The sequence below is a fragment of the Monodon monoceros genome, unplaced genomic scaffold, assembly GCF_005190385.1.
Source record: "Monodon monoceros isolate NGI ecotype Baffin Bay Population unplaced genomic scaffold, NGI_Narwhal_1 Super_Scaffold_12, whole genome shotgun sequence".
NCBI lineage: Eukaryota > Metazoa > Chordata > Mammalia > Artiodactyla > Monodontidae > Monodon > Monodon monoceros.
In genome coordinates this window covers 109265584-109289563 of record NW_021703768.1, presented here as the reverse complement: position 1 = coordinate 109289563, position 23980 = coordinate 109265584, and the positions used below count along the sequence as shown (strand labels likewise).

The following is a 23980-nucleotide window of genomic DNA, read 5'->3' as shown; positions in this document are numbered from 1 at the left end:
TTTGTTGTATTTCTTTAGGTAGTATTAGGCTTTCTTCTGACATGTACTTTAGCTAATTGGAATCCATTTTGAGTCTTAATATTTGTTTGAATGAGTCCAGCACTTCCTTAATGTAGGACTAATTTATCACATTACAAAGGAAATGGATTTCTGAAGATTCCACCTGATGCTCCATTTATTATGTGGTCTTTCCACTGTGGCTAGTATTTGTATTTTTCTCATATTTTCATATTATTCACCCAAAGATTCAATGGAACCTTTCTGAAGATCACCAGAGCACATATGTGCACTCATGCATGCCCTCTTGTGCACATTCTTGTTCTTTCTGTCTCTCTTCCTCTCTCTCTCTGCTGCTCCCTCCTTTCCTTTATCCTGCCCTATAAATGTTAAAGATCTTTCCTCCATCACCTGCACCCCAAAACTGTCTCTGTCTCTTCAATTCAGTGAGATTGGCAGGCTCTGTTAGGTTTCTCCCTTCTTGCATTGTGGCCTAGAGATTGCCTGTACTTAGTAAAATTGGGATATTGTAGGGGTCATTTTAGTTTTTTAATTCCCTCTCTAAGGAATCACATCCCTGTCCTGCCTGCTTTCCGAAGTCTTGAAACCGTTGTTTAATATGTTTTGTCTGATTTTCCAGTTTTTTCACATAGGCGAGTAAATCCAGTCCCTGTTATTCCATCTTGAATGAAAGCAGACTTTTGCAAATTTCCTTTTCATTGTTTTATGTATTAGATGAGGTAGGAATATTTTGGGGAAAATACAAAAATAATACAGGCTACTGCTTAAGAAAAAACAGCAGTGGCTTTTTTGCTATGTTCAAAAGTAAGTTCATTTGGATTTTGATTAGGATTTGGCTATAAACTAGTATTTGTATGTAACCTTATACTTTGTGGAGAATTGACATTTTTGTAATATTGAGTTTCTTTGTAAGTGTATGTTGTATCACTTCTTTCATTAAGCCCTATTTTCAGTCCATCAATAAAATTGTGTAGTTGTTTTTTATAAATGACTTCTATATTTCTTTATTAAGTTTATTTTTTATAGTTTTGCTTGTGTTATTGGAATTTTATAATTATTTTTGTAATAATAATATATTTTATAATTAGCCGTGGTACTTCCATTTTGTAATATTTTAGAGTGCTTTTATAATTTCTTTTATGTACACTCTGCATATTAAGTATGTTGACCTTTTGTGTCTCTAGTATTTTTTTCTATCCCACCTTTTAAAAAATTCAGTTTGTCTTTTAAAATGAAAACATCAATTTTTTCCTTTATGAGTGCTTTCTCTTTTGATTTGCTTAGAAATCTTTCTCTCAGACAAATAACATAAAAATACTCAAATTTTCTTTTAGTACTACTGCAGTTTCAATTTTTTCCAAAGAGGTAGCCAGTGGCTCCAACACTGTTTTTTAAAAATAAACCACTTCTGCATCTCAGTACATTTTTTAGTATATTCAAGTGTAAGTATTTTTAAAGTTTTTTTTCTATCTGTTATCTAATATCACTCTCAAAAATTTACTTTTTAAAAATATTCCATAATTGTGGCTTCACTCTTTAGTAAGTATGGTTTTACCTGAATTCAACACATATTAATAGATGTTCAAAATTTGAGATTAGGCAGATATCTTTTATAATCAGTTTTAGAGACTAGTTAAAGGCAGAATTTTTAAAATAATTATGACCCAACTGTGTATTGAGACCACTTATATATATCTCGGCAAGTAAAAGGAAGTTTTTGTTTTGTTTTTTTAAAAAATCTTATTAGTGTACCTGATAGGATCAGAATTTCTTGGTTAACATGTAGGGGTTTTTTGGTTCATTTTTTCTATATTGATGCATTTTATTTATAACCTTTGCTAAAGAAATTATTTTTCTGTTTTTATAGTTTTGGTAAGCAGTTTGGAGGAAAAAGAGGATGTGATTGTCTTGTATTAGAGCCTTCAGAAATGATTGTGGTAAGAATTTTAAAGAATACTGAAATTGTTTTTTGATATGCTTCATTTTCAACTTTAAATGTAGTAGGCTTTTAAACACTCAAGGAAGTTCCATTACTGTGACTTTTTAAATATTTTACTAAGTAGCATCAAACTATATACCAAGTTCGATACATTTTCATCCACTTTAAAGTTTTTTCTGATCCTTGAAAGGGATGCAATTATATATAAAATGTTGCAAATTTGGTAATTTCTTTTACTACTTCTATCAGAAAACTTAAATAAGAGCTCTGAAAGGGGATCCTGATTTTCCTATTCAATTTAGTCAATAGTCTTTGAGCATCCATGTTCTGTACCCTGGACTTGAAGGAAAGAGGTAGAAAAAAAGAGATACAGTTATATCCAAGTAAGAAATGGTTTAGATCTTAATAGTTTTACTTTCAGAGTGTATTTAAGGAATAATTCTTTACTTTTTCCTGAGAAAGCTAGGTAGTTGATGTAACTATAGAAAATAAGACTTTTTTTCCTTACCATTTGAAGAATCCAGAACACAGCGGCCTTTTGCCTTGTTCTGAGATGACCTTACTAGAAAATAGTTAATACTGAATGGACTCTTTGTCCTACTAGCATCTCATGTAAATGATCATGTCATCTGATTTGATTTAAACTTGAGAAACGAGGTTGAATTCTTAATGAAGTCTTTTAATATCAGGGCTCAAAACTAAACCACTTTTCCATTTCATGGTGTTACAGTCAGATTGACATCTTCAGGTAGATTCTGTTTTCTCTTCCCTAAACTGGGTCATCTATGTTATCGTGAGCTTAGTGTCCTAAATTTCATATAAACCACTGATTTTAAGCTCCTAAAAGGCAAAGATTATTTCTTGTTCTGTTTGTGTCTTCCATAGTATTGCAGAGTGCTATCTGCATAGTAAATATTCAGTGAATGTTATTTGTTTTCAGGTTTGTTCAAGGCTTAGACTATGTATTGTTTTACATTTATTTTCTTTAAGTGTTGGTATACATGGCATATCTGTTAAGTTCTCAGAACCCTTTCCTCTAAATAAATGCATTGAGGGACATGGCAAGAAAACTGCCTCAGGCAGTACTGTTTTCTCAGTTATTTGTCTGTTGATGTATTTTATATTTCTCGTACTTTATGGGAAAAAAATAGTGCTTTTGCCATAGTGTTCTCATATACAGTTGACCCTTAAACAACATGAATTTGAACTGCTCAGTACCTTACATTCAGATATTTTTCAGTAGTAAATACTACAGTACTACGCAGTCTGTGGTTGGTTGAATCTCTGAATACAGAGGGTGGACTATATACGTGGATTAAGCTCCATCCACCTTGTACATTGTTTTTTTGTCTTGTTTCATTGTGGTAAAATACACTTAACATGAAATTTACCATTTTAGCCATTTTTATTATTTTTATTTTTATTTTTTTGCGGTACGCGGGCCTCTCACTGTTGTGGCCTCTCCGTTGCGGAGCACAGGCTCCGGACGCGCAGGCTCAGCCGCCATGACTCATGGGCCCAGCCGCTCCGCGGCATGTGGGATCTTCCCGGACCAGGAACGAACCCGTGTCCCCTGCATTGGCAGGCGGACTCTCAACCACTGCGCCACCAGGGAAGACCCCATATTAGCCATTTTTAAATGTACAGTTTAAGATATTAAGTTAATTACTAAAGTTATTAACAATTAAATTAATTTTCCTTTTAGATGAGTTGTACTTTTCTTGCCCCAAACTGGGAGTTAGCCGTTTCTGTTTCTAAAGCAGTATTTAGAAACCAAGATCTGGCAGCCGGCTGTTTTCATTGCTCCAGGTGCTTCTGGACAGAGCTAGAAAATGTACGTTTGAGTGTATGTATACACATACATACACACATATATACATCTCTGTATTTATTTCTTTGTTTCTGTGTACCTGTGTTTAAAATCTAGAGTTCATTCTGTTTTTCTCATTTTGCTTATTTGTACCTCCTTTCACTAACAGTGAGAAACTTGGTTTCCATCATCATCAAAACATTTACTGACACCTAAGACAGTTTTAAAATTGCTTGCTCATAACAATGTAGAAAGCACTACTATCTAGAGTATTAACATACTCTAGATAGTATTTTAAGTGTACATATTTTAAGTGTACAAACATATTTTAAGTGTACAATTCATTGATATTACAAATGTATGCCACTTAAAACCTTCCTCTGTCAAAATATGAAATACTTCCATCACCTACCTTATAAAGTAAGGAAATATTCAGAGAATTATAGGGACCTGGCAAAAGGACAGAGGAACGAGATTGAAGGGAGTCCCATTGGCCAAATCTGGGACAGTTTGAGAATCCAAATAAAAATGTATAGTGATTGATGGTACCCTACTGTATAATAAAGAATTTGTTAATTTCTAATGGTATGAATGAATGAAAAGGAAGAGTTCTTCCTGATAGTTAAATGCCAACTAATAAGTCTAGAAGGAATGATTAAGTTAGAAAATCGTTGATGAATGCCAAAACTTGTGACTAATGTTTGTTGAGAAACAGGATACTTACGTAGTCTCATTGTATTTCCCCACAAATCATTTATGAAAGGAAAAATTACCAAATTTCTGATGGGGAAATGTGGAGGAAACCACTATAACAAAAATTATTGCTACCACCATCAATATAGGCAAAAAGTGATACACTACTCATGATATGATGCACTGAGGAGGACAGAACATCACCTCTGAGACATATTCCTGCCAGAAATGCCTGCCTGCAGCTAATCAGTAGTAAATAGCTGACAAACCAAATGGAAGACATTCTAAAAATTGAGGTCCTATACTCTTTAAATATCCCAGTGTCAAGAAACATCACAGAAAGACTGAGGAACTGTTTCATATTAAAAGAGAAAAAAAGAGATATAACTAAATACAGTGCTTTTTATCTTGCATTAAATCTTGGAGGCAGGAGAGGGGAGTAACTATAAATGATAATGTTGGCACAGTTGGTGAAATTTGAACATGGACTGTGGTTTAGATATTGAGTTTACTGATTTTGATTATTGTAGTGGGGTTATGTAAGACAAAATTCTTGTTCTTAGGAAATACATGTTGACATATTTTAGGGTCAAGAATCACCCTCTCTTCAATTTATACCCAAATGTTTTGGGAAAAAAAAGTATGTGTACATATAAAATTTTTAAAATCACCCCAAATAATCACATCAAGTGTATATATTTATGATTGGTAATTTTTAAATTCCAAAACAGTATTTTATTGATGATCAGCATAGTTTAAAATGCTCTATGAGTTATAGGAGAAAATAATCTAAAATAATTTTAAGATTTTTGTTCCTGAAGTTTCTGAGGATTTTGTTTTTATTCCACCATATTGATGAATCTTGATTTTTTTTTCAGTTTTTCACTGTTATTACATCCTTTGAAATACAAAATTGTACTGAACATTTTGTAATAGCATAAATCTTTGATACCTAAGTGTATTTTTTAGGTGAAATGATTTAGAATTCATAAAAATGCTTGGTCCAAGTATACATGTTTATAAGTAATGCTTACTATTTTGATAAGTTCTATCAAATACTTTTATTACGTGTGTATTTCTACAAATTTGAGTAACCACTGGTGATTGGGAATGCCTGTTTCTAAACACCTTGCTCATCACCTGATAGGTTAGTCATCTTAATCTGACACATTATAATGAAATCTCGTTTTAAATTACCTGTGCATGTTCTCATATGCTTTATGGAGGGTTTATTTTTCTTATTATCCGTTTATTATCAGTTTATAATATTTCTTATTATCTCTTGCCCATTTTTCTACTTGGATTATTCCTTATTTGTTCATGAGAGCTTTTTATTACTAGGTAAATGAACCCTTTTGTTGTAAGAAGCTGTTTATCAGTTTTTAACTTTAGTCTGAAGTAAATTTTATGTCAGTTATAATTTTTTTTAATCTGTTGAGTTTTTTTCCTCTTATGACTTTTTGAAGTCATGCTTATTAGAAAGACCTTCCCATGACAAGATTATTGAACTTTTAAAATCTGTATTGCTTTATAGAATTTTATTAGTTCATTGTTTTAATTAAACTTTTAAATCTTTCTTCTTCTGGGTAGCTGAAGACAGCGGTAACCACTTAACTACTTGTCTCCCAGTATTTCCTCTAAAAACAGTGTAGAACTACAAGAAGGGTATAAGAAATCTATACACAAACCATGCTCACAGCATAACTTGAAGACAGAGGATGCTCAAACTTGAAAATAATTGTAAATAAAAAGAGAGAAATCACCGTTTCCCAGCATGTTATTTCTCACACTCCATCTCTACTCCCAACCCTTATCAAGGGTTTGTGATGAACAAAGGCCAACCAAGCAGATCTGTAGAAAACACAGAAAATGGAAGCTAGCAAATGGACCTAGGGTTGACCTGTACTGTTGGAAAGACTAATTCCACGCTAAGTTTAAAATTAAATATGTGTGTGTGTATGTATGCATATGATAGATCAGAACAGAGACTACAGTGAAGTTTTTTAATATTATGAATAATTTTCAGAGTAGTCATCTAAATGCGTAGCTTCAGGGTTAAGATAAAAGGTAAAAAGGAAACAAGCTCTCTTTGGCATTTAAGTGGTGAAGAAGCAGCACATGGGTAAGTTTTAGGTGCCTACAAGCCAAAGTGAACACAAAATCAGAGTCTTACAACCTCTCCTTCCACTAGCAAGACAAAAAGAAAAAAGTATCTTAAAACATCTGGACTTCAAAGTATTTGGCAGAAGAGGTGCTGTTAAACTAGGAGTTTTGTAAGACATCCTAATACCACAAAAAGGTAAAAAGGGGAACTTGATAAATCCATATGTAGGTATTATAAAAATAAAAGAAAATTATTACATGTCAACTGAGAAAAAAACTCCTCCCCACCGCAGAAAAACCATCATGCAGATGTAGAGTGTGGCCACACTCCAGAGTTAAATATATTCAATCAACCAGTTGAGGACACTGAAAAACAAAAACAAAAAATATGTAGAATCAGTAATGTAAAAACCAGGAAAAGAAAATCCACCCCCCCCAAAAAAAAAGGAGTAAAAAGAATATGAACTTAGTAAAGGAATGGGAAACAAAGAAAAAAAAATATTTTAGTAATAAATAAATTATAAGGTCCCCCGGGGGGAATAGAGTCAAATGAAAATTTAATAAGGTTCATTGAAGAAAGGCAGGAAAAGAACCAAGTGAATGAAAATGACACAAGAATGAAGTAAAAGTGTCAGAATTACTGTGTTAGATAACTTGAAAGTCGCTAAGAGAACAGATCTTAAACCATCTCACTGCAAAAATGGTAACTGTGACGTGATGGAGATGTTAGCTAAAGCTATGGTAGTAATCATCTTGTAATATGTAAATGTATCAACACTGTTTTATACCTTAAGCTTATACATTGTTCTGTGCAGTCTTAAAGCTGGAAAAAGTGTCAGAGAAAATAGTGGAAATTAAAGACAGGCAATGGAGGGATAACATTCAGAATTTTAGAGTCCCAAGAAAGAAAAATCAGTGAAAAAGAACTAATATTTAAAGCTATATTCAAAGAAAATTCTCCAGAAATTGAAAAAGATTCACATCTATATATTGAAAGGGTCCACTGGATATTGGGGAAAGATAAAAAATCTTATGCTTCCAAGCAAAAAACATTACATAACTTCTAAAGGCAAAAGAACGGCACTGGTTCAGACATTTTAAATTTCACTGAGGCAACCAAAACAAGGCAGCCGTGGAGCAGCATTTAAAAAGAAAACTCCAAGAAAAAGTATGAACCAAAGTTTTTATGTTCAGCCACATTCTGTTAGATATCAAGGTTGAGGGAAAACAGCTTTCAGTATGTAAGTTTTTAGGGAATTAGGTACTCTTGAGCTGTTTTTTTAAGGAATCTCCTGGAGGATGTTTTATCCAGTTGAGAGATAACTGGGAATACCTCAGCAAAAGAAGTGAAGACGAGCATTTAAAATACATGGATGTACTGCTAAGACTAAAACAAAGGTAGGGATGTGAGGGGAAGACTACTGGACATACATTTTATGTTGTGACAAAGTAGAAATAATACAAATAAAAAAGGAAAAGGGAGAGTGAAGTAGGAAAAAACATTCTTACTGATCATCTGTTGCATAAAAAAAACGGAAGAGAGTTAAAATACCAATAAAAACTGCTAAATTAGATAATATCCAGCCTAACATTTGATTTTACTATATTTAAAAGCTAACAGTTTACTAGTTATTTCATGGATGTTGGCAGAAGACACGAGACCAAAACATGTCTTGGGTCAGAGACAGAGAATTCCATTACTCATGGTATAGTGAGCAGCATAATAATTAGCATATTTCTGTAGGTTCCCCTTGTTCCCTAGGTCTTGTGTAGGTTATGCTGGATGGCCCAGGTGGATGGATGCCTTGCATATAGTAGGTTTGTACTGCAGCTAAGAAACACTGAGCTTGTTGAATAAATATGGTGCTTTTATAGTAAGTGGGCTTTTTGTTTTTCCAGTAGGAAACATTACTTCATCCTTCAAGATTGCTTGCTACAAACACAGCTCTGAGAAATGGCCCACATAATGAGTGGTTAGGATTTTCATTCTTGGCAAACCCAGCAAAATGTGTAGAAACACAAGATGCCCAATGAAGATTCTTTGCCAACACGTAGTAAAAGGGTAATAATAAGACAGGTGGACAGTAACAGGTATTGGCAAGGGTGTATAGAAATCAGTCTTCATACATTGCTGGTAGAAATGTAAAATGGTGAAACCACTTTGGAGAATAGTTTGACAACTCCTCAAACAGCTAAAAGTAGAATTACCATTGACCCATCAAGTATATACCCAAGAGAATTGAAAGCATTCGTTCACATAAAATCTTGAACACTAATGTTCATAGCATTATTTATAATAGCTAAAAAAGTGGAAAAAAACAAATATTCATCACCTTGATAAGTGAATAGACAAAATGTTATATGTGCACATGATGCAATATTATTCTATGGTAAAAAGGGATCAAATATCAGTACATGCTACAACATGGATGAACCTTGGAAACATTATTCTGAGTAAAAGAAGCCAGACAGCAAAAGCCATATATTGTATGATTCTGTTCATATGAAATATTCAAAACAGGTAAATCGATAGAAAAAGTAGTTGCTAATGGGTGGGTATGAAGTTCCTTTTTGGGATGTTGAAAATGTTGTGGAATAGATAATGGTAATGACTGTATAACTTCGTGAGTATATCAAAAATTACTGAATTGTATACTTTAAAAGGGTGAATTTTATGGTATGTGAATTATATCTCAATTTTAAAAAATTGTATGAGAAAAAGGAAAAGAATACAAAGACAAAGGGCATTTAAACGGTTTAAGTACAGAAGTAATCACTAAAACAAAAATACAGGTCTTCCTAAGTACCAAAAAAAATTTTTTTATTAAAAAACAAAGAACACACGTTTCTTAGAGAAACAAGTGTAGTAAAATACACATAATTATAAAATGTTATCACAGAATTGAGACTGAAAATATTAGTCATACCAGTAAATGTGAATGTGCTTCATCCACCTATTATTAGGAAAAGATTCTCAATTTGGCTCACAAAAGGAGACGCAACAACTATATATTGTTTATAAGAGACACTTCTGTGATTCCTGAATCAAATGATTCAGTGGACAATGGTATTCTAAACAAGTGAAAATAAAAAGGGGGCAGATAACAGTAATCTTAATACCAAAGTAGAATTCAATCCAAAAAGCATTAACTGTGACATAGAAGGGGGCATATTTTTTGATGCTAAAACTCACAATTTACAGTAAAGATACAACACATGAATTTCTATGCAGCACATTACACAGAAACCCTCTGTATAAAGCAAAAATTACAGGAGATTCAGTGAGACAGAAATGTGCTACAAAATAGAATATAATTCTCTGTTCTTAGTATAAAATAGATCAGGTAGACAAAAAATGAGATAGAAGACCTAAACAGAATAAACAGTAAGATGGATTTTATGAATATATGTTGTATTCTACAGCATTATACTACACCATCTCAGGTGTCCAATGCACATTCACAAAAATTGATCATATGTTCACCAAAAAAAAAATCAGTGATTTCCATAAAGTAGATATACTGAAAACACTTTCTGATTATATGCAGTGAAACTTTACTAATAACAAAAAATATATAGGCTACACCTTAAAAATTTTAAACCTATCAAACAACTTTGTCAAAGGGTAAGTAAATACATACTGAAATTACAGAATTTGCAAAATAACAATAGTGAAAATATACTACATATCAGGATCTATGGAATACATCTAAAAGTGGTCAGAAACTAAAGAGAATAAAAAGCAGACAATGCCAACAAACTCACAGGAGATCCCAAATATCAGAGATAACATATATACATTTCAGTAGAAGATTAGAAACTATAAAATGAAAGAATTAATCCCAAATTCTACAACTAGAAACATCTATAACTGAAAATAAAATCTCAGATTAAACAGAAGGTAAAACTTGGCTGAATAGAGATTTAGGGAATTGAATGATAAGAGGGAAGAAAATAGAGTGGCCCCTTTGAACAACACTGGTTTGAACTCGGCAGGTCTTACACACAGGGTTTTTTTGGTTTTTTTAATATTTATTTTATTTATTTTTATTTTATTATATATTATTTATTTATTTATTTTAATATTTATTTACAGTTGTGGCACATGGGACCTTTGGTTGCAGTATGTGGGATCTGTAGTTGCAGCATGTGAACTCTTAGTTGTGGCATGTGGAATCTAGTTCCCTGATCAGGGATTGAACCCGGGCCCTCTGCGTTCAGAGCATGGAGTCTTAGCCACTGGACCATTAGGGAAGTCCCACATTTGGGTTTTTTAAAAATACATACTACAGTACTACACGATCCACAGCTGATTGAGTCTGCAGATGTGGAACTGTGGATACAGAGGGCCAACTGTAAAGTTATACACAGATTTTAAACTGCATGGAGGGTCAAGCACCCCTAACCCCCACATTGTTGAAGGGTCAACTGTAGACAGATCCAAGGAAAAATCAAATATGATGGAGGGTAGGAGACAAGCAATAGAGTGAAAAGGTCTTTTTTTTCTTTTCCAAATTTTATTTTTTTTTCTGGGCTGATTTCTTTTTTATTGAAGTATAGTTGATTTACAATTACGGCTGTATGGCAAAGTGACTCAGTCATACATATATACATTCTTTTTCATACTCTTTTTCCGTTATGGTTTATCAAAGGATATTGAACATAGTTCCCTGCACTGTACAGTAGGACCTTGTTGTTTATCCATTCTATATATACAAGTTTACATCTGCTAATCCCAAACTCCCAATCCGTTCCTCTCCCACCACCTCCCCCTTGGCAACCACCAGTCTATTCTCTATGTCTGCAATTCTGTTTCTGTTTCATAGATAAGTTCAATTGTGTCATATTTTAGATTCCACATATAAATGATATCATATAGTAGTATTTGTCTTTTTCTTTCTGACTTACTTCACTTAGTATGATAATCTCTATTTGCATCCATGTTGCTGCAAATGGCATTATTTTGTTCTTTTTTATGGCTGAGTAGTATTCCATTGTATATGCGTACCACATCTTCTTTATCCATTCATCTGTCAGTGGACATTTAGGTTGCTTTCATGTCTTGGCTATTGTGAATAGTGCTGCTATGAACACAGGGTTGTATGTGTCTTTTTGAATTATAGTTTTGTTTGGATAGATACCCAGGAGTGGGATTGCTGGATCATATGGTAATTCTGTATTTAATTTTCTGAGGAATGTCCATGCTGTTTTCCACAGTGGCTACACCAACTTACATTCCCACCAACAGTGTAGGTGGGTTCCTCTTTCTCCACACCGTCTCCAGCATTTGTTATTTGTAGACTTTTTAATGATGACCATTCTGACTGGTGTGAGGTGGTACCTCATTGTAGTTTTGATTTGCATTTCTCTAATAATTAGCGATTTTGAGCATCTTTTTATGTGCCTGTTGGCCATCTGTATGTCTTCTTTGGAGAAATATCTCTTTAGGGCTTCTGCCCATTTTTCGATGGGTGTTTTTTTTTGTTGTCGAGTTGTATGAGCTGTTTGTATATTTTGGAAATTAATCCCCTGTCAGTCACATCACTTGCATGTATTTTCTCCCATTCTGTATGTTGTCTTTTAGTTTTGTTTATGGTTTCCTTTGCTGTGCAAAAGCTTGTAAGTTTGATTAGGTCCCAGTTGTTTATTTTCATTTTTATTTCTATTGCCTTGGGAGACTGAGAGTGAAAAGGTCTTATCTATGTGTAATTGGAGTCACAGAAGGACAGGAGATAATGACCGTATTATTAGAAAAGGTAAGAGAATTTTCCAGAAGTAAAAAGATGTCAACTCACAGATTTTATAGTTGGCCAGAAAGTTCATTCAGGTTTTTCCGTATGATGTTACAAACTCGAATCAGTATAAACACAAAGAAACTTAATGCATAAGCACATCATAGTAAAACTACTAAGAACCAAAAGTAAAGGGAAAGTCATAAAACTAGTAAGACAAAAAGAAACATTACTTCTAAAGGAGCAACAGTAAAACACAGCGGTAATTTTACCTTCATTAGTTAAGGAATTTAAAGATTTTCACACAGAAGCTAAGAAAATTTTTCATCAGTAGACCAGTACTCAGTTTACTAAAAGAATTTTTCAGACAGGAGAGAATCTCAGATGGAAGCACAGAGATGTGGAGCAAAGGACAATGGAAAGAATAAATATATGGGTTTATCTAAATACATGTTGACTATAGACACACTTTGTTTTATTGCACCTTGCAAATACATTTTTTTTTTTAACAAAGGTTTGTAGCAACTCTACATCAAGCAAGTCTGTTGGTGCCATTTTTTCTTATTATATTTGTTACCGTGATCTCTGATGTTACTATTATAATTGTTTTGATGCATCATGAACCACACCCATATAAGATGGTCGGTAAATGTTGTATGTGTTTTGACTGCTCCACTGACTGGCTGCTCCCCCATCTCTCTTCCTATCCCCAGGCTTCCCTATTCCCTGAGACACAACAGTATTGAAATTAGGCTAGTTAATAACTCTACGATGGCCTCTAAGTGCTCAAGTGAAAGGAAGAGTTGCACATCTCTCAATTTAAATCAAAAGCTAGAAATGATTAAGCTTAGTGAGGAAGGCATGTTGAAAGCTGAGACAGGCCGAAAGCCAGGACTCTTGTGCCAAACACTTAACCAAGTTGTGATTGCAAAGGATATGGTTTCGAAGGAAATTAAAAGTGTTACGACAATGAACACATGAATGGTAAGGAAGTGAAACAGCCTTATTGCCCAACGGGTGAAAGTTTTAGTGGTCTGGATTAGAATATCAAACCAGCCATGACATCCCTTAAGCCAAAACCCAATCTAGTGCAAGGTCCTAACAGTCTTCAATTCTATGAAGGCTGAAAGAAGTGAGAAAGCTGCAGAAGATAAGTTTGAAGCTAGCGGAGGTTGGTTCATGAGGTTTAAGGAAACAGCACTCTGCCTAATAGACATATAGAGAACACTACATTCATCAGTAGTAGAATACATCTGCTTTTCAAGTGCACATAGAATATTTTTAAAAGTTGACCATAGGCGAGACATAAAGCTCAAAAAAGAAAAGATTTAAAATTTTACAATTTATAGTTTTTGACCACCATGGAATTAATTTAAAAAAAAAAGTTACAAAAACACAACTGGAACAAAATACAGCTTTTGAAATTCAGGAGTATACGTTAAATCACTTGTCAAAGAAGAGTCACTATGAAAATGAGAAAATATTTTGAACTGAATGAAGGTGGCATACCAAAACATGAAATTCATTTTAAGCCTTTCTTGCTGAGCAATTTAAGCCTTAATGCTGTTAGAATGAAAGGCTGACATTAGATGAGTTAAGTATCCACGTCAGGAAATTAGAAAGCAGCAAACTATACCAACAGAAATTAGAAGCCGAGCAATAATAAAGATAAATATAAAAATCAGTGGCATGTCAAGCAAACTTAAGAATCAGCAAAGGCAAAAGTTTGTTCTCAGAAAAGGATAATATAATTGATAAATCCCTGCCAAAAATAAGAATGAAACAGATACTACATAACCAGTGTCAGTAGTGAGAAAGGATACAGTACTCTATGGATCTAATGAACTTTAAAAAAAGTAACAAAAGAAAGGATATTATGAAAATTTTAAATAAGTTTGAGATTTTAGAGAGTCAAATTCCTTGAAATACACAGCTTACCAAAACTGGCACACACCCTCACACAAACAGAAAATCTGCATAATCCAATATATAGAAAGAAAGTGAACCTGTAATTACAGACCTTCCATTTAGAAATTCAGACCCACATGGTTTCACTGGTGAATTTTTCCAAACATTTAAAGAAGAAATACATAAAGTCTAACTGGAAACAGAAAAAAATTGAATATGTTCCCTTAATGAGCCCAGTTTAATTTTTTTTTATTGAGATACTAGTGACATATTGTGTAAGAGCCCAGTTTAATTTTGAGAGCAAAACCTAACAAGGATATTACCCAAAAGCAGTATTACAGGTCATTTTTTAAATGAAAATAGATTTTAAAATCTTCAAATATTAGGAAATCAAATCCGAGTGATACATAAATAGGATAAAATATCATGACAAAGTTGAATTTATTTCCATAGTTGCAAGATTGTTTTAGTATTTGAAAATCAGTATGATTCATCGTATATATATTTTTATATGAATTTATTTATTTATTTTTGGCTGTGTTGGGTCTTCGCTGCTGCGCGTGGGCTTTCTCTTGTGGCGAGCGGGGGGCTGCTCTTTGTTGCAGTGCGCGGGTTTCTCATTGCGGTGGCCTCTCTCGCCGTGGAGCACGGGCTCTAGGCGTGCAGCATTCAGCAGTTGTGGCACGTGGGCTCAGCAGCCATGGCCTCCGGGCTCCAGAGCACAGGCTCAGCAGCCGTGGCACACGGGCTCAGTAGCTTTGCGGCATGTGGGATCCTCCCAGACCAAGGATCAAACCCGTATCCCCTGCATTGGCAGGCGGACTCTCAACCACTGCGCCACCAGGGAAGCCCTGATTCATTATATTAATATAATAAAGAAGTCAAATGATCATCTCTATAGATACAAAAAAAAGCATTTGATAATACTCAAAACCCATTCATGAGGATTTTTAAAACTTTTAGCAAGCTAGAAAAAGAGGGAAACTTTCATAATCTTATTAAAGGTATCTGCACAAACCTTACAATAAACATTGAAAACCTTTTCCTGGCATTAGGGAATATGTCAAAGCTCACTCCAAACCCAATGTCTAAAAAGTCCTATATAGTGCATTTAGGCAAGGGGAAAAAGATAGATTAGAAATGAAAATATAAAACTGTCACAAATGACGTGATTTGCATATAGAAAATCCATAAATAACTACATGTGAACTTTTAGAATTAATAAGAAATTTCAGCAGGGTCACTTGGTACTTGTTCATATACAGAAATCAATTGTATTTATATTTATGAGCAACAAAATGTTAGAAAAATAGAATTTAGTAAGAAAACCATTTATAAATGTCAAAAACATCCATATACATCAGAATAAATCTAACAAAAGTTATAGGAGACTCCTTACACAGAAAACCATAAAAAATTTTTGAACTCTTCCTCAGCTCTAGATCAGTTGAAAGAATCAATATTTTTAAGATGTAAATTGTCTCCAAATTGATGAAAAATTAAGTGTAATCCCCATGAAAATCCCAGCAGATTTTCTTATGGAGATCAAGAAATTGACCTGTGACCTAAATAAATGTCAAATACGAGAATATATTTACAATAACTACGTAAAATACTTTAGCATAAACTTAACAAATTTGCAAAGACATTGTTTTTAAATGCTCTGCAAAAATATAAAATGCAGCTTGAACAAAAAATGAGATACCATGTTCTCAACTAAGGAGTTATCATCATAAAGGTATTCATTTTCCTTAGATTATCTTGTGAATTTAATGAGATTCCAATGAAAAATACCATCAGAATGGTTGTTGTTTTGTGCCTAATACATTTGGAACAGTAAAAAATCAAGAAGAGCCCGAAAAGACCTGAGAAAGATGAGCTGCTTAGTGGAGCCAAGTAAAGTTTTTAAATACTTAAAATAATTCAAAAAGGAGAAAAATATCTCTTAAAAAAAAGTGAATTTATTATATGTAAAATTGTTGGTTTAGGGGCTTCCCTGGTGGCGCAGTGGTTGAGAGTCCGCCTGCCGATGCAGGGGACACGGGTTTGTGCCCCAGTCCGGGAAGATCCCACGTGCCGCGGAGCGGCTGGGCCCGTGAGCCATGGCTGCCCGTGAGCCATGGCCGCTGAGCATGCGCGTCCGGAGCCTGTGCTCTGCCACGGGACCACAACAGTGAGAGGACCGCGTACCAAAAAAAAAAATTGTTGGTTTAATTCCCAGGAGTTTTTATTTCTGGTGACTTTAAAAACAATTTTTTTTAAAATTTTTTATTTATTTATTTTTTGGCTGCGTTGGGTCTTCGTTGCAGTGTGGTGGCTTCTCTTGTTGTGGAGTACAGGCTCTAGGTGTGCGGGCTTCAGTAGTTGTGGCTCATGACTCAGTAGTTGTGGCTCTCAGGCTCTAGAGTGCAGGCTCAGTAGTTGTGGCGCATGAGCTTAGTTGCTTCGCGGCATGTGGGATCTTCCTGGACCAGGGATCAAATCCATGTTCCCTGCATTGGCAGGCAGATTCTTAACCACCGCACCACCGGGGGAGCTCTGGTGACTTTAAAAGACAATATTTTGTCTTTGCATTTTTAATGGGGTATCTCATGAGGACAGAAAGGGTCAGTAGTTTCATTTTTAGTAGTAATGACAGTATTTAAAAAGTTTTATGTAGATATGTGTGTGTGTGTGTGGAGACACATTACATATACTTACATGTATGTAACTTATGTGATGATAATATATACTTACATATATAATCTTATATACATAAATCATTAGGAGCCAATTATGTAGTATCAGGATGTTGGTGGTAATGCTGATGCTGTTAAAGCTATTATATATGTATATATAACATACATGTGTATAGATAACCTAAGTGTATAAAGAGAAATTTTTTGTTATTAAGATACATTTAATTTAATTGGATGTAATTAAATTTATTTTACAATGATTATAATTAATGTAATGTTAATATATGTATATATTATTGTCATTAGGAATTATTTTTTCCCAATATAAAAGAAAAAGAGTTGTACAAAATAAAAGATTAAGTAAAACTCTAGTGCAAAATTTGAATAGAATATGTCAGCATTTGTCTTAAAAATATTTCCCAAGTTGGTTCACTTTATGAAAAAAATGTATTTCTTAGGGCTATTCATTGCAAAAGCTTAGAAGCAGCAACAAAAAAGTAATTTTAGTGATTACTAGTGTTTATAAGAGCCCAGATGGTGAGTAAATAGTATTTCCCCACTAAAACGATATAAGCCTCCATAAAATAATAGCTTACATCACATGTGGAGCAGGAAATGTATTAGACTAGGATTTCTTGTGTCAGAAAGCAAAGAAATATCAAAAAACTATTGGGAGTCTCTCAGAAGCTCATAACTTAAAATGGTATCTTGAGTATCAAAAAGTAGTGTTAAAATTTTTTATCAGGAAAGGTTACTGAAATTGATTAGAAACTTTTTCTGCCTTTGTTACAGAGATCTGTGCCCTTGTCTCCTTTGGTCTCTTAATTTGATTTATATTTATAGATTTTTATAATATTAAACTACCCTTACATTCCCAGTAAATGCTCAGCCTGAGTTATTTGTTATATTTTTCTGAGTTTCTAGGCTTAATTTGATAATTGAGTTTAGGATTCTTGCATTCATTATTTCTTAGTGAGATGTTAGCTCGTAATTTAATTTCTAGTACTCTTTTGTCATCTTTGTATCTGGATTCTGTGGGCCTCAGTACTTGGAGGCTGTTAACTAACTCTTTTTCTGCATTTGGTATAAGATTTTTTTTTAACCTGAGAAGATTCTTCCGTTTACATTCTTTGTGGTTTCTGACAGGTTTTGATTTACTTTTACTTTTTGGATTTACTTTTATGTGCTTTGTATATACTCTACTTTTTTTTCCTCTTGTTATTTTTACTCTCTCTATATAATATAGTAAGTTCTTTTTTTCCACTCTCAACTCCCTCCCCCAGTACTTCCTTAGATACTGTATTTGGTCTATTCTTTTCTTGCTAATTCCAGGTTACTTAAAAGTAACCCAAGTTAATAAGTAGTAAAGTTGATAAAAGTTTAATGCTGGCCACTACATCCAAATGTAATTGCTGTTGACCAGTATTTTAGTTCTACTTACTTATTCCACAAATTTTGTCTTACTTTATTGTTTTATACAGTTGTTATTTGCTCAGATTTAACCATGTATTTAGCATTTCTTTGCTTTTAGTTATTTCTTGGATTTGAGACCTTACTTATGGGACCATTTGTGTTATATCTGAGGCACACTCTTTAAATTTTTCTTTAATAAAGGGGTTTTGTTGGTAAACATTTCAACTGGGTGTATTGTTCTTTTTCTTAATTTTGCCTGAAAATAGCTTTATTTTGTATTATTCTTAAGGATTGTTTTGCTGTGAATGCAATTTTAGGAGAAAAATCCTTTTTTTTCTCAGCAGTCAGTACATTCTGTTTTGTGGCATCTGTTGTTTTTTGAGAAGTCAGTTATTAATTTAATGCCCTTCCTTTATAGCTGATCTATCGTCCTTCTGGCTGCGTTGAAAGTCTTCTGTTTATCTTTTCTGTGTGGATTTGTAGTTGTAGTTTTTAAGTATCCTGATTTGGATTTGTTGGAGAGCTTTGGGCTGTCTTTTTTTTTTTTTTTAACTAAAAAAATCTCATTTTCTCTTTGGACATTGTCTTCATTTTTCTATTATCATTTTCTTGAACTTTGTTTAAATATATGTTAAATATTTTCATCTTCTCTATATTTCTTTCTTCTTAATAAATTTATTTATTTTATTTTTGGGGGCTGTGTTGGGTCTTCGTTGCTGCACGTCGACTTTCTCTAGTTGTGGTGAGCGGGGCTACTCTTCATTGTGGTACATGGGCCTCTCATTGCGGTGGCTTCTCTTGTTGCAGAACGTGGGCTCCAGGCTCGTGGGATTCAGTAGTTGTGGCTTGTGGGCTCTAGAGCGCAGTCTCAGTAGTTGGGGCGCGTGGGCTTAGTTGCTCCAAGGCATGTGGAATCTTCCCAGACCAGGGCTCGAACCCATGTCCCCTGCATTGGCAGGCGGATTCTTAACCAGTGCACCACCAGGAAAGTCCTATTTTCTATATTTCTTAAGATTTTTTTCTTGTTTTTCATCTTATCCTGACTTTGTGGTACATACTCTTTTATTTTTTTTAGCTCTGTTTTCCCAATTCACTAATCCTCTTTTTAGTTATATCTTAATACACCATTTAATTCCTTCATTTTTCTTTTTTACTTTCTCTCTCTTCCTCTCTCCCTGCCCCACTTTCATTTTGGGTAATTTCTGTTGACCTATGTTTAAGTTCATTGATTCTTAACTTGATTATATCCAGTCTACTGATGAGCTCATCAAAGGCATTCTTCATATTTAGTACCATGTTTTTTGTTTCTGACATTTTCACTTTACTGTAATACTTTTCTTATGTCTGCTCCATCTGTCTAGTTATATTGTCCACCTTTTCCACTGAACCATTACCATATTATAGTGGTTTTAAATTCTGTCTGATATTCATCTGGGTCATCTCTTAATTTTCAGGAATTGCTCTGTTGATTGCTTTGTCTCTTGGCAGTGGATTGGGTTTTTTTTTTTTTAATCCTTTCATTTTTATGTGAGTCGTTATTTTGTATTTGATACTAGATACTGTATGTAGAGCAATAAAGACAGAGGGTAGACAGTGTTTAGGCCTGGAGATGAACACACCTCTTCTGCTAGAATTGAGTTAGGTTTGGATTTTTGTTGTTGTTATTGTTAGCTTCAGCGCACCATCAAATTCCTCTAGTGTTACTTTGTGCTTAGGGGTGGGACTGGTTTTTTGGAAGATTTTTCTAAGTGTTCCTGTTCCACCCTCAGTTTTAGGCCTTCTCTGTGCTCTTGTGTTTCAGACAGGATATATTTCCATGTTCTTATCCCTCTTTTGAAGGTAGATGGCTCTTTCTTGTTACTGTGTATTTGCTAGCTTGGCAGTGGGGAGGGAGGGCACTTGGGGAGGAATTTTTTTTTTTTTTTTTTTGTCCTGGTGAATCCTTACCTGTTTGGTTGCTATTTATAATCTCTGGCTCATTTTCAAGTTTCTTTTTGTTTAAAGTTTTTTTTTTTTATTATAGCTTTATATTTTCTGATACTTCCAATATTGGTATACTTGCAGGTGTGATTCTGCTACCGTTTTTCTGTCCATTATTGCTCATTAATGTCTCTCGTGATTGGGTTTTGTTGTTGTTGGGGTTTTTTGTTTTTTGTTTTGGGTTTTTTTTTTTTTTGTATATTTGTACATGACTTCATATGTGTTGAACTTTGGGTGTGGGAATTCCTTGAGGTTTGGGTTAAAGTTGCATTCTTACAGAGAGGTTTTAGATTTGTTTTTTCCAGTTGCATGTATGTTTTTAGTCCTGAACTTCTTTAAATTTTTTTATGCGCTTAAGGTACTATGAATTAAAACTACAGACCTGCATGAAGGATGGCTTCTGAATTCCCTCCACCCCCAGCAGTCCTTTTCTCAGTGCTAAGCAAGTTTTCTTCCTCTCCCTTCTGCAGGATGGGCTTAAAGCTTGCAGTGAGGGTGTAGCTCTTTGGAATGAGTAAGTCTCCTTTGGATTCCCTGCCTTTGTTGGATTCTCTATTTTATTTCCTATCTCTCTTGTTCCCTACAACCATCAAGGTGGAAAGTCTTGTCTCTAAAGTTGAGAAATCATCTGCTAGATTGGGGCTTTGTTGCTAGCCTACTTCCTGGCATTTTGTTTTCACTTCTTTCTTTGCATTTGGATTCCTTATTTTTCTGCCATTTCAGTGTGTGTTTATGAGGTTTCATTTTTAAAACTCACATTTCAGTTGTAATCAGCGGGAGCTTTACTAAGAGTGCTTAATCCTTTTTCCATTGTTTGGTTTTTCCTTTCATTTGGTACTTTTCCCCACATTTTTAAGGCTAGAAACTCCTTTCCTAAATTTAATTTACTACTGTTTCTATTTTGAAAAACATTTATTGTTTAAATTTCTGCTTTTGCTCAATAAATGGTAGCTATTGAAAGATCTAAGAATATGGATATGATACTGGAATTTTACCTAAAATAAATAATCTAGTTCATCCTGTGGGATAGGGCAGTATGAAGGAGATGAACTTCTTAGTCACACTTGGTCTTTTCTTTAAATATTCATTCATCCATTTATTTATTTTTGGCTGCACTGGGTCTTAGTTGTGGCAGGTGGGATCTTTGTTGCAGCATGTGGGATCTTTAGTTGCGGCTTGCATGCGGGATCTAGTTCCCCAACCAAGGATTGAACCTGGGCCCCCTGCTTTGAGAGTGCAGAGTCTTAGCCACTGGACCACCAGGGAAGTCCCCACACTTGGTTTTTGAATTGTTACTCACACACTTCTGTGAAATACTTAAGTTTTATGAGACTCTGTACCATCCGTTAACACAGAAAGAGTAGCTATGTTGTGAGCCTTAAAGGACATAAGTAATAGTTTCTGGTACTTGGCCTAGTATAGTGATTTAGAAAATACAGTGGTTCTCCCATCATTTTTTAGAAAAGGAAATTGAATCTCAAGGAGGTAACATGTATTTGCTACCTATACAAAATTCTGTAGTTTTAAGTTGGAAATCAAGCCCCTGTCTCTTCTGGATTTTACTTTTCAGAAGAGTAGTATTCAGTAACTTATTCTGCCTGCCTGTATATTTCTTGAGTATCTTATACATACTTCCAAGGGCTTAAGATATTTGGAGAGAAAGAAAGAATTTAATGTAATGCCCACTTTGGCAAATGTTTTGAATAAGTGAACAAAGATGAATGTAAATACAATGCACTTCCTATACTAGGTAGCTTGTAGTGAGGTAGGCTTATCTAATAATTATGGCCAGTATGCTTAGTGCTATGGAAGGGGTAGCACCTACGTCTTGAGGCAGAGGTAGGGTTGTTTGAACTGGGTCATGAGGTATGTGTAGGATGCTGAGATGTTAGCAAAGGAGGCATGGGCTTTTAGGCAGAAATAATGCATATGTATGTAAAGGCCTGAAGGCAGTCCTGTTTATGAGAAGTCCAGGTTGTGTGCACACAGTAAAGCAGTCAAAAGGAATGTCTCTTGTGGTTACGGAAGAGATGGCAGTTGAGATGTGTCTTAAATGATTGGTAGTGTTTCAGCATATGAAGATAACATGGATAGGATAACAGAAATTGAGTAAATAAGTAAAGTTACTTAGCAGAATGTAAGTTATTTATGTATAGGGACCCATGAATAGTCACATTGACTTGGCTGCCACTTACTCTTGAACTCTCAAACCTACAAAACAGCTTAGACATCACCTCTTTCTGAGAAATCATCAGGAAATTGTGCATATCTCATTAGAGCTTTTATGTGAGAGGATTTTTTGTGGGGAGGAGGATACGGGAGCAGTTTTTCCAGGCTTCCATGTATAAGATAAAGTGATAAAAATATTTTGGGAATGGAGCATGTATGACTTGGAATATCAAATATAATAGTTTAAAATTTATTTGGTAACCATTAGAGGTCCATTGTAGCATTTTGAACAGGAGACCTGACATAATGATGATTTATCTGACCATGCTGGATGGAATTGGAGAGGAACATGACAGAAGCAGCAAGTTCAGGACTGAAGTGATTAAGACTTGAATAAAGAATGGTGGTAATGGGAATGAAAGAAAAGGCATTGTGAAAGGGATTTCTAAACAAAGATTTGACAGGTTCTAAGAAATGATTGAAGATAAGATATGGAAGACAAGCAGGGGAATTGGAAATGTTGGAATTTCATACTTGGGTGACTAGGAAATTTTTGATATCAGCAAGAGATATGACATTAGCAGGAAAAGTAGTTGAGGGAAAAAGCTGAAATTACCATTTGTTATTTATTGGATGTGAGGTTAATTATAAACTCTACTTTAGAGCATATCAATATTCTTTTGTAAAAGTAATTTCTAAAAATTATGCTATACTCTGTCATTAGATGGGAAAGGTAGTCCTTTTTTTTCTTCTAGTTTTACTGAGATATAATTTACATACAGCACTGTATCAGTTTAAGGCATAATGGTTTGACTTACATACATCGTGAAGTGATAAATCACAGTAAGTTTAGTGACCAACAATCATCTCATATAGATAGAAAATTAAAGAAATAGAAAAAACTTACTTGTGATGAGAACGCTTAGGATTTGCTCTCTTAACAACTTTCATATGTAACATATGACAGTGTTAATTATATTTATCATGTTGACATTATATCCCTAGTACTTATTTGTCTTATAACTGGAAGTTTGTACCTTCTGACTGCCTTCATCCAATTTCTGCTCCCCTCAGCCCCCACCTCTGGGAACCATAAATCTGATCTCTTTTTCTATAAGTTTCTTTGTTTTTGAACTGTAATTGACCCAGAACACTATGTTAGTTCCTTTTACCCAAAGTAGTGATTTGGTATTTCTGTACATTTCAAAATGATCACCACAATAAGTCCATTTACCATCTGTCATCATACAAAGATATCGATATTATATAACTATTGACTATATTCCTCATGCTGTATATTTCATATCTATGACTCATTTATTTTACAGCTGGAAGTTTGTACTTGTTAATCTCCCTCACCTGTTTCTTTCCTCCCGTTTCCCCCCCTCCCCTGGCAATGTAGTCTTGTATCAGTAGCATAAGTTTTGGAAACAGGCCTGTATGCCAGGTCACCTTTAATAAGTATCACTGTTGTGAGACTGAAAAGTCGCTGATCTTTTTGGATTTTACTTTGTTCACGTATAAACTAGAAATAGTA

At 34.3% G+C, this 23980-nt stretch overlaps 1 protein-coding gene across 4 annotated transcripts in view; it reads left to right on the top strand.

The window, feature by feature from the left end:
* Nucleotides 1-23980, top strand: part of RAPGEF6 (Rap guanine nucleotide exchange factor 6) — a 221043-nt gene that overhangs the window by 55347 nt on the left and 141716 nt on the right. For 3 of the 4 annotated variants that reach the window (XM_029219185.1, XM_029219186.1, XM_029219189.1), the window contains one exon: nucleotides 1886-1955. The exons of the other annotated variant lie outside the window; for it this stretch is intronic. In XM_029219185.1, coding sequence (XP_029075018.1) covers nucleotides 1886-1955 — 70 coding nt within the window. The remainder of the gene's footprint in view (nucleotides 1-1885; nucleotides 1956-23980) is intronic. 4 annotated transcript variants of the gene reach the window in all.